The sequence below is a fragment of the Helianthus annuus genome, chromosome 13 (assembly GCF_002127325.2).
Source record: "Helianthus annuus cultivar XRQ/B chromosome 13, HanXRQr2.0-SUNRISE, whole genome shotgun sequence".
NCBI classification, from domain to species: domain Eukaryota; kingdom Viridiplantae; phylum Streptophyta; class Magnoliopsida; order Asterales; family Asteraceae; genus Helianthus; species Helianthus annuus.
The window spans coordinates 123,823,377-123,838,250 of NC_035445.2; the positions used below are offsets into that span (position 1 = coordinate 123,823,377).

Here is a 14,874-nt window from a genome sequence, read left to right on the forward strand (position 1 = left end):
ATATTCATCTAAATAATGCAGTTGTTTAGTCTTGCAAGTAATCTCAATGTGTGAAGCTTACACTTGAGCTCACTTGTTAATGAAGTTTCAATATAGTCTTGTTTACTCCCGGCTCGGTACTCGACTCGAGCTTTTAACAAGTCGATCTCAAGTATGTCAAACACTTTCTGCTTGGTCTGATACCCAAGTCCGTCAAAATTCCATCATAATCCTCTTGGTCAATATGTGTTGATCCAAACCCGTCGGGTCAGACCACTTCGAACACAAATAGTCTCCCTCCTTACGCTGTATTTTTTGTCGCAACGATATTATTTCCATTTCAAATATATAATGTCATCAATAGATACAAAATTTTCGCATAGGTATTTAGCTATAAAAATAACTTGTTTTATCATGTAATGCTATGACAAGAATTCGACCTCAAGCTGTACTCCGCAACCAGCTGGGAAAAAGAAGATGATTTATCTTCAAGCAATGCTGTCGGAGAATCGTATTCTTCAACAACACCTGCATCTCACCAGTGAAACATAAGAATCACAAAAGATACTGTATCATTTAAGGCAGAATGACAGGTTTAGCTCACGAACCGTTGTTTAAAACTAAGACCATGTCACTTTTGACGACAGAGGTGATTCGATGTGCTATTGCTATGACAGTAGAGTCTGAAAAGTGTTCCCTAAGTGTTTTCTGAATCATGTTATCCGTTGCTGTATCAACTGATGCAGTGGCCTCATCCAGAACCAGAATCTTGCTTTTCTTCAGTAGCACACGCCCAAGACAGATCAGTTGCCGTTGACCCACGCTCCAGTTCTCTCCGTTTTCAGTAACTATAGCAATTTAACAAACATGGGTTGTCAAAACTTTAAATTTATATGTAAACTTGCAAAAAAAAAAATTGTGGAACAATCCAGAACCTATGGCATCAAGCTGGCCTTCCTTATTTCTAATTTCATCGCCAATCTGGCATTTATCAAGAGCCTGAAATGACAAACTAAATGTTACTAACGGCATACATATGAATATAATACGACATACCATCATAAGCAGATTAAATCTATTTAATGTACCTTCCAAATCTGATCATCTGTGTAGTCCTCAAGTGGGTCCATGTTGCTTCTAACACTTCCGTTGAACATAGTGGGATCTTGGGGAATTATGCTCAGTCTAGACCGTAGATCATGGAGTCCAATCGATGAAATGTTGATCCCGTCTATCCAAATTTCCCCACTGGTAGGTTCAACGAGACGAAAGAGTGTTTGAATAAGAGTGGATTTACCACTTCCGGTTCTCCCTACAATTCCCGTCTTCATACCTCCATGGAAAGTGCATGTTATACCTCTCAACACAAGTGGCATGTGTGGGGCGTATCGAACCTATTCACACATTATTTATACATTTTTAAGCGTCTAATTTCACTTGCATAAATTTTTTTAAACAGTAATATATTAATAACCTGCAGATGGTGAATATCGACTTTTCCTTGTGAAGGCCAGAAGCGATCAGGTCTATTCGAGTCTATAACAAGAGGAGGCTCACTAGGGATCGAACTGTATTGAAATATTCTTTCAACCGAGATAAACTGTATTTCCAATTTGCTAAGTTTTAGTATAACCCAAGCTTGTAATTTGTTCAAATGTAGTCCGTATGTTACTGCTAAGCCCGCGGTACCTGCAACACGTTGAAATTGGGATGAGTTATCTATGCTTGAAACTTGAAACTATAATCTTGGTAGTGAGTCGTAAAATTTTCTTACTTGGGTCAATTATTCCTTCCGGAACAGAAACTAGAAAGATAAGAAGTAACGCAAAAATTAAAGCAGACAGCATATCCAGGCGTAACCCGAACCAAGCTGATGCACCATCAACATGAAACTTCAGTCTGGAATAATCGTCAATCAGTTTCAAGCACGTGTCTTGGAATCTGTGTTTCTGATCAAAGCTTCTAATAGTCGTTGATCCGGATATTGTTTCGGAAAAGTGCTGAATGACTGGCGCTTTGCATACTCCAACCAATCGTGCCAGTTCTCGTGCCGAAGGTATGTAATATTGCTTCAGGTTCAATACATACATGTAAAAACAGAAATCAGAATAAATGAATACTAATAATATTATCCACAAGTATTATTACCTGTAACCAGATGCAAATTCCAACGACGGGAAAGAAAACAAGGAACACGGGCCAAGCACCTAGTGACATAACTAAAACAATGCCTAAAAGCTGTATGATAGCATAGGCAAATGGACCAATACTATAGGGTATTGACAAGTCCACTGCAGTTTGGTCTGAAGATACCTGCAAAAGGTTTTTAAAAATCAAGTTGCCTAATCGTTAAGCAAAATGCAAGAAAAATGATGTATTCATTTACTCTGCTTAGGATTCGACCAGATGGGTTGGCATCAAAGAAAGACATGGGGGCACGGAAAATAGAAAAATGCATTTTGTCGAAAAGCTGGTTGGCCGTTTCGTACCCGGCTTGCATAAGTAAAAACGATCTTGCTAGAATACACAAAGAGCATCCGATACCAAAAGCCACATAAACGATAATGAATTTGAAGTCATCAACACGAGCTTCATTACTTTCGGATGCAGGCGATGCCCAAGCCAACCAGTAATTGCTAGAGATTTGAAATGATTCAAACATAATATGTGCTAATAACACGACAGGAGTAAGTGCCCCTCCATAAGCTGTTGTAAGGTATTTCCAATACGTCGATGAGCTAATTTTACCTCTTTCTCTTTTTTCTTCTTGTACAAGCTGCCTTTTCTTCCCCTCCATGTGAACTAATTCACCATTTTGACCCTTTATAGTCTCGTCTTGTATATTCTTATTAAATTTTCCACGGCTACCTTGGTTCTCGCTCACAGAATCAATTTCTAATAAAGCTTGTTTGTGTGCACCAACAAGCTCTAAAAAGTCGCTTCCTAGCTTCGTAATATCGTCGTATTTTCCAGTTTGTGTGATTCTTCCATCCTTCAAGACCAGGATGAGATCTGCAGCAGTTAAAAACTCCACTTGATGCGTGACGTAAATCACTGTTTTCGATTCCAAGAAATCCATCATACATTCCTGTCGATAAATTACTTATTCTAGTTAGAAATTATACAATTATGAAAAATTTAGGATTTATAAGTGATCAACTCACCTTGAAAAGATGGTTTCCTGTAATAGCATCGACAGCGCTGAACGGATCATCAAATAGATATATATCAGCATCTTGATAGAGAGCACGAGCTATCTGTATTCTTTGTTTCTGACCGCCACTCAAGTTGATTCCCCTCTCCCCTATAACCGTTCGATCACCGAAAGATAGAACTTCAAGGTCTTTCTTTAAATCACACGCTTCTAGAACCTTCTCGTATCTTTCTCTGTGCATCTCGTTACCAAACAAGATATTCTGCTCTATCGTGCCGCTCTGTATCCATGGTGATTGACCAACATAAGCCTTTGTGCCACTGAGTTTGACTTTTCCGGATAATTTAGGCACTTCTCCTAGTATACATGACAGTAGGCTTGACTTTCCCGACCCAACCGGGCCGCAGACAGCAACCTTCATGCAATGAAAAATTTTGAAATTTACATCCATCAATGTCGGCTCACAAGTTGTCACATCCCATGAAAACTTTCCATCAACGACCTCGACTATCGTGTCGGAACTACCTCTTGGGACTATGTCTACCAGACCTGAATCTAATTCAGATAGACTAAGGAACGATGCAATACGATCAAACGAAACTTTGGTCTGTATGATCTTGGATATTGTATCCGGAAGATTATACACGGAGTCTTGGAGAATCTTAAATGTTGCAATGGCAGACAATACCTTCCCTGAGTCAAGCGGGATGCCAACAAGCATGCTAGTGCCAAATGTGGCTATAGCCACAAGTGTCGGTGCAACCCAGAATGCATTACAGGTGACGGCCATAGCAAATACAAATTTATACAACCAATGCGCCTCATCATTCCGGATATCGTTAATTCTCGACAAGAACTTCATCTCCCATCCATAAAGCTTGAGAATCCGCATATTCTTCAAAATTTCAAAAGTCGTTTTCATCCGTTTATCTTTATATTCCATCAACTTCGCTTGATATTTTTCCTGAAAACTCCCTAATGGTAGATCGGATAGCATGATGGCAATTGTTACAACAAAGGTAGCTAATGAAGAAATCCCGAGATTTTTATACAGTATTGCTAGTGACAGACCAATTTGCACAACGGTCATCCAAGGAGCGTGCATGAACTTGCTAAATTCACCGATTCTTTCGGCATCAACAGCCATGAAGTTAATAATCTCGCCATTCGAGTGTCCCTGTTTTGACTGAGACGAAAGGGTCAAACCTTTGTGGTAGATCATTGCAACAAGAGCAGCTCTAGCGTTAATCCCAGCCTGTTGCTTTTTTAAATCACAGTGTCGAGCTGCGAAGCACTCGACAATCTTAGCACCGAAGAACGCAGAAACTAGAAGCAAACCCGTATTCAAGTCTCGATGTCCGGTTAGATATTTAACAAGCGTGTCTATGAGGAACGGCCCCACGTATGAAGCTAACGTGTACACGAAACAAAGGAGACCCGAAATTATTATGTCTTTCCATATTGTCAAGATCACAGCCTTAACAAGACTAAAAGTATTCACTTGGCTGCTTTTACGCTTATCCGATTCTAGTTTATTTCTTAAGACCGAAAAGGATCTTCGAGCACTATTTAAACTGTCAAGTTGTGGAACATCCTCAAGATCTAACCGTTTCTTGTATCCGATGGAAATCAATGGATGAATCCACGCGAAAGTAACAAGACTTACGATATTGCTGGTTGCAGAAGGAGTTATAGCTTCACTGCCATGTAGCAATGATTGATAATAAAAATGGCTAATGGTACCACCTCCATTGTTAACCGAGAACCCGACATAACACAGAAATAAACTGACAATAACAGACGAAGCATCTAACACCAAGAACCGAGGTGCTAAACTATGAATCTGTTGATAGAAAACATAGTCCAACACTAGACAAAAACAAAAGTTTAAGAAAGAAGAAAACCACCAAATCCTTAATGCTGACTTAGAGACATAGTTGTGCAAGTAACCCGAAACGAATAACCAAACAAGGGTTCTAAGAAGGGTACCCGAAAAGGTAACAATGTTTTGTTTACTCAAACCATTTCTATACCAATAAAGAAGGCTCAAGAAACACATAACAAGGTTAAGATCCACAAGGACCACACAAGATAACATGACCTTATTGTTGGGCATCTGTTTAGGACCTTTGAAACTATATTTTTTGTAGAACAAACTGATGAATACAAGAACCAAGAAACCAATGTGTGTTAAAGCAAACAACCAATGCAAGATCATAGAGTTATCATTCATGGGCATACCTATGAATGGTGGTTAATAAAGTGACTGCCTTTGTTGGATGAAACCATGAACAGAGTTTCTTGAATTATATCATTGGAATCTGGTCAATCTTGGTGTACTATTTGTCTTTTTTTTGTTGAAGTCTTTGTAAATGTCTAAACAAATGTTTGTGACACTGACACCCACCAACTGACCAACATATTATGACATAAAAAATTATATTATTGGGACTTTTTGATATTCCTGAAACCCATTTGTGTGCAGGCTCAATACCAAATACAATTAAGGTGCTAAAGAGGGGTCACTGCCAGTGGCGGACCTAGAAGAAAAATCGAGGGGTATCCTCAATTTTTTTTTTACCTGTGGTCGTTCTTGAGAATTAAAAAGCCTGTGCGGGTAGTAAAAATGGGCCCTTAGTTTTGTTTTTTTTGTTTTTGGAAAATTGGTTTTTAATAAACCAATCTTTGTCCCGTTGGTAAATAATAATCTTACATACGTAATTGGTATACAATAATCCTACCTATCAACATGTTGGTACTCAATGAACTTCCATTAATTTTTTTTAACTGAAGTTAGTTTTTAAGTTTTATTTATTACACAAACAGTCCCTGTAGTTGTAATTTACTAGTTTTAACTATTTTAAAACTAGTAAATTACAATCCCTTTAGGTTTTTTTTGTTTTATAAAATAGTTAAAACTAGTAAATTACAACTATATGGACTTTTTGTGTAATAAATAAAACTTAAAAATTAATTTCAGTTAAAAAAAAATTAACGGAAGTTCATTGAGTACCAACATGTTGATAGGTAGAATTATTGTATACCAATTACGTATGTAAGATTATTATTTACCAACAGGACAAAGGTTGGTTTATTAAAAACCAATTTTCCTTTTTTTTTAACCTGGGCCTGTCCCCTGAGAATTCAAGAGCCCTTAGGGGACCTCGGCGGCTAGTAAAAATGAGTCTTAATATATATAATTACACATCTGTGTGTTATACAGGTTGAAATTATGTATTATTAGGTATAGACACATTTATATCGAAACTATTTTTGAGAACAAAAGTTAATTATTTCTTTATAATCCATACTCTATAATAGAGTGTTACTCTCTAATATAATGTGAGAACAAAAATTATTGACTTGCAAGATCCGAATATAATTTTATTTCTATATACATTGATTATCATTTTTTACTAATGAGTGTATGAAACACACAGTAGAAGGTTATAAATTATTTTTATAAAACTTTAAATGTTATTAAGAAGTTTTATATATATAATTTGTAATAAAAATATATTCAACAACAAAAAGAATCAAAAATTAAAAAAAAAAGTAAATCTAATACTTTTTTTGAACGGTAAATTCGGATCACTGACGAACCACTAGAGTATCATCGTGCCACCAGCGGAACCACCCGATCATATCCATCTCCACTAGGCATAATATACTTAATAAAAAGGATAAACAAAGAAATAAAAAAAGACAAACAGATAATGTTTACCGTAACAAATTAAATATACTAAATGTTTAGATATTAATTAAAGTAAATAGTTTTTTTTTTCTTGTTAAATTTTTTTTCTTGGTAAATATTTGCTTACAACATTTTGTGGTTTTATTAATACTGGCCTCTAAGAAAAAATAGAGTAAATGATTAAATGCAATAGTTTGACTATTGAGTTGAATATAACTTCTGGCATTCCAACTTGCTTTGCTTTTTATGTTTCCGATGCTCCTCACTATTATTATTTATTATGCTTCATCTTTTCCATCTTAAACAATTTTTTTGCAGGTCGACCGGAAACGTTTCCGTCGATGGAAAATTTTGATTTCATTTCATCTTCACTTATTTTCACCTTAGGTAGTTGTTTAGGGGTGTCCTCGTAGTTGTTTAGGGGTGTCCTTGTATAAAAATCGAAAAAAAAAAATTTACACTACCGGAAAAAAGTTGAGCCGTAGCCCGGGCTACGCATAGACCTACACTAGGTCCGCCCCTGATCACTGCTAAAGATAACAGGGCTTTTGTGGAGCAATGCACAAAGTCTTTTCTTTGGAGCATTTCATCGAACACCTGGGGTGCTCAACCACTCTCGGGTACAACATGGTTCATTAAGGTTTGAAATGTTTACTAACAAGCTTTGTTTTGATTCAAAAGGTTAGAAGACTTGTTGATTATAATCTTAATTTAATAAATTATATAATAGTATAGTTTTTTTGTAACATATGTAGACTTTTATAATGGGTCGTATTATTGGCACACCTGAACCCTTAAATCGACACCTTCAATACGGGTCGTATAGAACTATACGGGTCGTATTGTTTTTTCAATTTTCAATAAAGACTGATATGTCAGATTTTTTTCTAATTGACTGGACCTATACGGTTGAGGGTTCTTTTTTTTTTTTTTTTACAAATTATATGAGTCATCTTCAGTAATACTAAGTTAGTTTGATATAGATAAGGCTCACGCATGGTCATAGCTTTCCAATCACATCGTCACCAAAAAGTACCCGATGGATAAATTTCCAATAAAGACTGACGTGTCAGATTTTGTCTATTTGACTGGACCTATACGGGTCGTATTGGTTGAGGGTTTTTTTTTTTTTTTACAAATTATATGGGTCATCTTCAGTAACAAAATTAGTTTGATATAGATAAGGCTCACGAATGGTCATTGGAGCTTTCCAATCACATCGTCGCCAAACAGTACCCGGTGGATAAGTTTTTTTATGAACAGAAAAGGAAATTATTTCATTTTAAGGAGCCATGTCACAGGGCCGGCCCTAGAGGTGGGCGGGGAGGACCACCGGCCAGGGCCCGTAATTTCGTAGGACACGTAATTTTTTAAAAAAAATCGATATTATATATGTAAAAAAAATAATAAGGTTTAGCCAAACAAATACTAACATAACATAGGCCCTCTTACAAAAAAAAAAAATCATATGGTTTAGATTAGTTAGCTTATTGGGATTAGATTAGTAAGCCCAATAGCCAAATGATTTTAAAACTAATAAAAAACAATTAGTCCATGTTGGGTGGCAACTAGTGCCCTATGGATATTGAAACGTCTTATAGCAAGAGAGTATTTTGTTAACTGCATTGTTTATCGAATGTTATATTTTTGTCAACGGTTCACGGTTGTATTAAAAACTAGTTTAAATTATTTATTTCGTTAAGGCCCGAGGGCACGTTTTTTTGAGCTCGGACATGGTACAGGAATTCTTAGGGACGGCCCTGCCATGTCATTTCATTTCAAGGAACCAAAGATGAAAAGAAAAGGAAATCACTTCATACCCAGTGTATAACTACTAGATACGGTAGTTACGTTAAGGTAGGAAGTGCATGTTGCCAGAAAATATACTGCTTGGAAGTGATTGGAATACTTATAGTTGTTTGAGGTCAGAAAAGATATCATTGAACTCAACGAATATAGTTTTTAATTGGGAAGATCCTAGCTGAGTTTTATATCAGTCAATGAGAAATATGAGTCGTGTTATTGGCACACCTGAACCTTTAAATTGACACCTTCAATATGGGTCGTATAGGCCTATACGGGCCGTGTTGCTTTTTTCAATTTCCAATAAAGACTGATGTGTCAGATTTTGTCTATTTGATTGGACCTATATGGGTCGTATAGATCTATACGGGGTCGTATTGGTTGAGTTTTTTTTTTTACAAATTATATAGGTCATCTTCAGTTATACTAAGTTAGTTTGATATAGATTAGGCTCACGCATGGTCGTTGGAGCTTTCCAATCACATCGTCACCAAACAATACCCGATGGATAAGTTTTATTTATGAACAGAAAAGGAAATTATTTCATTACAAGGAGCCACGTCATTTCAAGGAACCAAAGATGGAAAGAAAAGGAAATCATTTCATACCCAGAGTATAACTACTAGATACAGTAGTTACGTTAAGGTAGGAGGTACATGTTGCTAGAAAATACTCTTTGGAAGTGACCGAAATACTTATAGTTGTTTGAGGCCAGAAAAGATCTTATTGAACTCAACGAATATAGTTTTTAGTTGGGAAGATTATAGCTGAGTTTTATATTATAGTCAATGAGAAACATGGGTCGTATCATTGGCACACTTGAATCCTTAAATCGACACATTTAATACGGGTCGTATAGGTCTATACGGGTCGTATTGTTTTTTCAATTTCCAATAAAGACTTATGTGTAAGATTTTGTCTATTTGACTGGACATATACGGATCGTATTGGTTGAGGTTTTTTTTTACAAATTATATGGGTCATCTTCAATAATAAATTAATTTGATATAGATAAGGCTCACGAACGGTCATTGGAGCTTTTCAATCACATCGTCGCCAAACAATACCCTGTGTATAAGTGTTTTCTTAAGAACAGGAAAGGAAATTATTTCATTTCAAGGAGCCATGTCATTTCAAGGAACAAAAGATGAAAAGAAAGGGAAATCATTTCATACCCAGAGTATAACTACTAGATACGGTAGTTACGTTAAGATAGGAGGTGCGTGTTGCCAGAAAATACTGTTTGGAAGTGACCGGAATACTTATAGTTGTTTGAGGCCAGAAAAGATATCATTGAACTCAACGAATATAGTTTTTAATTTGGAAGATCCTAGCTGAGTTTTATATTATAGTCAATGAGAAATATGGGTCGTATTATTGGCACACCTGAACCCTTAAATCGACACCTTCAATATGGGTCGTATAAGCCTATACGGGTCATATTGCTTTTTCAATTTCCAATATGTGTCAGATTTTGTTTATTTGACTGGACCTATACGGGTCATATAGATTTATACGGATCGTATTGGTTGAGGTTTTTTTTTTTTTTTTTCTTACAAATTATATGGGTCATCTTTAGTAATACTAAGTTAGTTTGATATAGATAAGGCTCACACAAGGTCATTGGAGCTTTCCAATCACATCGTCGCCAACCAGTACCCGGTTGATTGATATTTTTTTTTATGAACAAAAAGGAAATTATTTCATTTCAAGGAGCCATGTCATTTTAAGGAACCAAAGATGAAAAGAAAAGGAAATCATTTCATACCCATAGTATAACTACTAGATACGGTTAAAATTGACATATGATGGTTAATAAAGTGATTGCATTTGTTGGATGAAATCATGAAACAGAGTTTCTTGAATTATATCATTGGAATCTGGTCAATCCTGGTATACTAATTGTCTTTTTTGTTGAACGGTGGTGGTTGACAGTGGACGGTGGTGGACAGTGGTGGGTGGTGGACGTTGATGGGTGGTGGTGGTGATGGATGGTGGTGGGTGGTGGATGGTGGTGGTGATGAACGGTGGTGATGACCGGTGGTGGATGGTGGACGGTGGACGGTGGTGGTGGTGATGGACGGTGGTGGGTGGTGGATAGTGGTGGTGGTGATGGACGGTGGTGGTCGGTGGTGGTGAGTTGTGGTCGATGGTGGTGGGTGGTGGTGGATGATGAACGATGGTGGTCTTTAGCCATCTGCAGACCTTAGAAGATCTTAGAAGTGGCTGGACCAAGTATGCACCAAGAAGACCTCGCATAAACCTTTTTTAATGAAATGTCTTCGAAAAAACAAACAGCCTACGCATGACAATGTCTGTGTGTGGTCTGCGCCAAGCAGACAGAAAAACCTGCGCAAGTTTTATAAAAAAAACAAACACCTAAACAAATTTTGTGACACTGACACCCAACATATGACATAAAAAAATGATATTCTTGGGACTTTTTTATGTTCCTGAAGCCCATTTGTGTGTAGGCTCAATACCAAATACAATTAAGGTGCTAAAGAGGGCCCACTGCTAAAGATAACAAGGCTTTTATTTATCCATGCCGCGCGTTGCGACGACAACATCACGTTTGTGACTTCGTTACACTAATGATATTAACTTGTAGTGCCCGCACATGTGACATGACCTTTTTTTACTTTGTCACACACGTTAAGTTTGTGACGTTAACGTGGTTAGACATAAATAAGGAAGAGTACAATGTCTCATAAGGTTATAAAAGTAATTTAAACAAAAGAATTAAATTAAAATATTAGAGAAGATGAGGTGTAAAGTTATTAAGTAGAAAAAATAGGGTGTCAAAGTTGACAATTACCAAAAGTCAACATGTCACTTACCAAAATCTATAAAGTAATAAATAAAAGATTTCTGGGTCAATGAGTGTTTAACTTACTTAAAGATGAGGGTTAATAGTGTTTTAAGTCGAAAATTTAAAGATGTGAAGTGAAATAAAAAAAAATTAAAATGAATTAGAAGTATAAGGTTGAAATTGTCATTTGCCAAAAGATTAGAAAAGCTAAAAAAACTAAAAGTTTTTAAAATGAATTAGAAATCTAGGGCTAAATTATAATTTATTAAAAGTTTAGGGGTTAGAATGGTAGGTGGTAAACCCCACCGACCATTCATTTTAAGACTATATAAATTTGGAGCATTTCATCGGGGTGCTCAACCCCTCTCTTGTACAACACGGTCATTAAGGCTTGAAATATTTACTAACAAGCTTTGTTTTGATTCAAAAGGTTAGAAGACTTGTTGATTATAATCTTAATTTAATAAATTTTATAATAGTATAGCTTTTGAATTTATAAAATATGTAGACTTTTGTAATTTTGTAAATGTAAAGGTTATAATTTTTCTATTATTTTAAAATTTTCCCTAATAAACTCACCCTCACACACTTTTCATTATGTAATTAGTTTCTACAATAGTCATCGGAATTGAAAACCGATTCCGGAGTAGAGATAGGTGTGAGGTTGTGTTTATTTCTTTTCAGCTAATTATAGAGGTAGAAATGGTTATTCTATCGTTATTTGATTTTATACTGACCTTTAATTGACCTGACCGATGACCCATTTTTGCCTGTTACGAATTTCCCGTATTTAACACTCACCAACAACATATTTAACGTAAGCCTGTGTCTTATGGAAGGTGAAAAACAAAAGTTCTACCACGTCACTGCAACATAGGTAGGAGTGTGTATTATGGTAATATCAAATTTGATAGCGTGAGTAATAAAAAAAAATACAAAAAGGAATAATGACGGAGAACTAAATGATCGATTTGTATACTAATTAATAGTTTTAGAAAAGAAATTGAGATAATGTCTCACCCATGCCCTATGAAGCCCACCACCTTCTCCCCACCACACCTTAATCATGTCTAAGGAGGGCAATGTTTCGCACCCCATACCTACTTGACGGAGACTTCACACTCTTATTATCCATCCACAACACATACGCTAGTGTAGCACTAGTTGGAATTTGAAAGGATTAAAAATGATGGAAAATCAAGTACAATAAGATATTGATGATCCTTATTATATTTTTTTAAATTAGATATTTATTTTTCCATCTTAATAACTCATGTAACAAAGGGAACTTTATACGAATGACAAATGCACAACAAGTTACACCACAACCCTTTTTTAAATAGCAAATAATCCAATTCTCTCGAAAACAAAGCCTTGGTTCTTTGACGTCGAGAAATTGTTGTGCATGATCTTATGCGCTCTGTCCAGGAAGCCAACGACTTCAGGAGCAAGGAAACTAAAAGTATCAAAGACAAATGGATAAAAGCATGTTGATTCTCAACACAAGGTTTGTATGTTTAGCAACTTTCCCTGTTTTTGCCTTCAACACGGCCTGCCCAGTAATGAAACGATTTTCTGTGCCCAACAAAGGGGACACTTCGATAAGATCCACACAAGTGTGTTTCTCACCCGCCTAACCAAACACAAGAATATCTGTTGCCCGAAGAGTAAACCTCCCTTAAGATGATTTGACAAAAAAATCATAGGCCTCTTTTTTTCTGTAGATTCATGGACGACATGATCCCTAAATTATCCAAACACATATTTAGTGGGTGTTTGGGTTAAGTTATTTTGGAGCTACTTTTAACTTATTGACTTATAAAAAGTTAATAAGCCATTTTGATAGTGTTTGAATAAGAGTTAAAAAGGAGTTTTATGAATTGAAAATGAGAAAATGAAAAGTTAAAATTTGTGACTTATGACTTGTAAAAAGTTAATAAGTCATAAGTTAAAAGCTAACCCACACACCCCCTTAACACTGTAATTATTTATCACCAATATTATCAACATTATCTTCATAAAACCTCGTTTACAATACATGACTTTAAAGCTTAGTGACATCTTGAGGGTAAGATAAAGCTTTGGGACCAATAGGGTCATGTGTTCAATTCCCACAAGGGGGTTTTTTTCCCATATTTATTGGATTTTTCTTCTGACTTGGTGTATAGGCATTATGCCTAGTGGAGATGCATATGATCGGGTGGTTCCGCTGGTGGCATGATGATACTCCAGTGGTCCGTCAGTGATCCAAATTTGCCGTTATAAAACATGACTTATGTTTTGGGGGGTTTTCAAAAAAAAAAAGTTGATCTTTTAACTTTAATCCAAAAGCTTTTTATAGTTTGCAATTTTAACCCACATAAATTGTTTTTTTTTTCACTTTTAACTCAAAAGTTTTCATTATTTTCAATTTAACCTTACAATATTTTTATCGTCAACTTTGGTCCCCTATGCTTAGGCCTGTAAACGAACCGAACGTTCATGAACTGTTCATGAACTTGTTCGGCGGGAAGTTTGTTCATGTTCATTTATTTAATAAACGAACGAACACGAACAAAAAAAAAATTGTTCGTTTAATTAAATGAACGAACATGAACACACCTTGTGTTCGTTCATTTATGTTCGTGAACATCCTTTTATGTTCGTTCATTTATGTTCGTGAACGTTCGTTTATGTTCGTTTAAATTTTAATAAATACATAAATAGTTATATTTATATAAATATTAGGTTTTCTAACTAGTGATATAAATATAACTAATTAGTATAATTATGAACCCTTATTTAGATGCGTTTTCGGATGAAATTTAATATGTTAGACTTGTTTCTTCAATCATGTTAATTTATGTTTATTCAATATATGTTCAGTTAATTTTTTTATGTTCGTTTGTGTTCGTTTATGTTCGTGAACTGTTCGTTTAGGCTTTAAACGAGCGAACATAAACGAACACGAACATGCCCGATTTCTTAATGAACGAACACAAACAAAAAAATGTGTTCGATTATATGTTCGTGTTCGTGTTCGTGTTCAGTTAAAGTTAAATGAACGAACACGAACATGCCTATGTTCGTGTTCGTTCGGTTCGTTTACAGGCCTACCTATGCTTTTCATCTTTCGCAAATTTTCGTTTTACGTTTCGTTCTAAATTTTGCGAGTTAAGACGACGTGACATGCGTGTGTGGTTTAACGTTTTTCTGTTTCGTTCAAAATTATGCGAGTTAACACGACGCAACATGCATGTGTGGTTCAATGTTTTATGTTTATTTTTTTTGTTTGATAAATTCATCGCAACGCGCGGGTCCTAGATCAACTCAGTGTTGATAGTCGCTGATAGTGGTGTGCTGTTAGTGCTATTTGGCATGGTTTTACGTCCCCGCAGAGTTTTTTTTTTTTTTTTTTTTCCCTAAATCTAGTTCATATTTATTACAATTCAA

At 35.7% G+C, this 14,874-nt stretch overlaps 1 protein-coding gene across 1 annotated transcript; it reads right to left on the minus strand.

Annotated features, from left to right (window-relative positions):
• Nucleotides 1–290: 290 nt before the first annotated feature.
• Nucleotides 291–5,554, minus strand: LOC110899238 (ABC transporter C family member 3). Its single transcript, XM_022146127.2, has 9 exons — nt 3,144–5,554; nt 2,366–3,067; nt 2,128–2,292; nt 1,754–2,048; nt 1,454–1,668; nt 1,068–1,373; nt 915–978; nt 588–827; nt 291–507 (listed from the first exon to the last, which is right to left on the minus strand). Exons 1-9 carry the CDS (start codon nt 5,370–5,372, stop codon nt 392–394), a joined length of 4,332 nt encoding a protein of 1,443 aa, XP_022001819.1. The 5' UTR covers nt 5,373–5,554; the 3' UTR covers nt 291–391.
• Nucleotides 5,555–14,874: the final 9,320 nt, after the last annotated feature.

Bases quoted from the DNA above. Each gene is read 5' to 3' on its own strand.
- LOC110899238 (XM_022146127.2), bottom strand. From the start codon at position 5,372: ATGCCCATGAATGATAACTCTATGATCTTGCATTGGTTGTTTGCTTTA. The intron at 1,669-1,753 runs GTAAGAAAATTT...AACGTGTTGCAG, and splicing joins GGAAGGAATAATTGACCCAA to GTACCGCGGGCTTAGCAGTA. The intron at 1,374-1,453 runs GTTATTAATATA...ATGTGTGAATAG, and splicing joins TCGATATTCACCATCTGCAG to GTTCGATACGCCCCACACAT.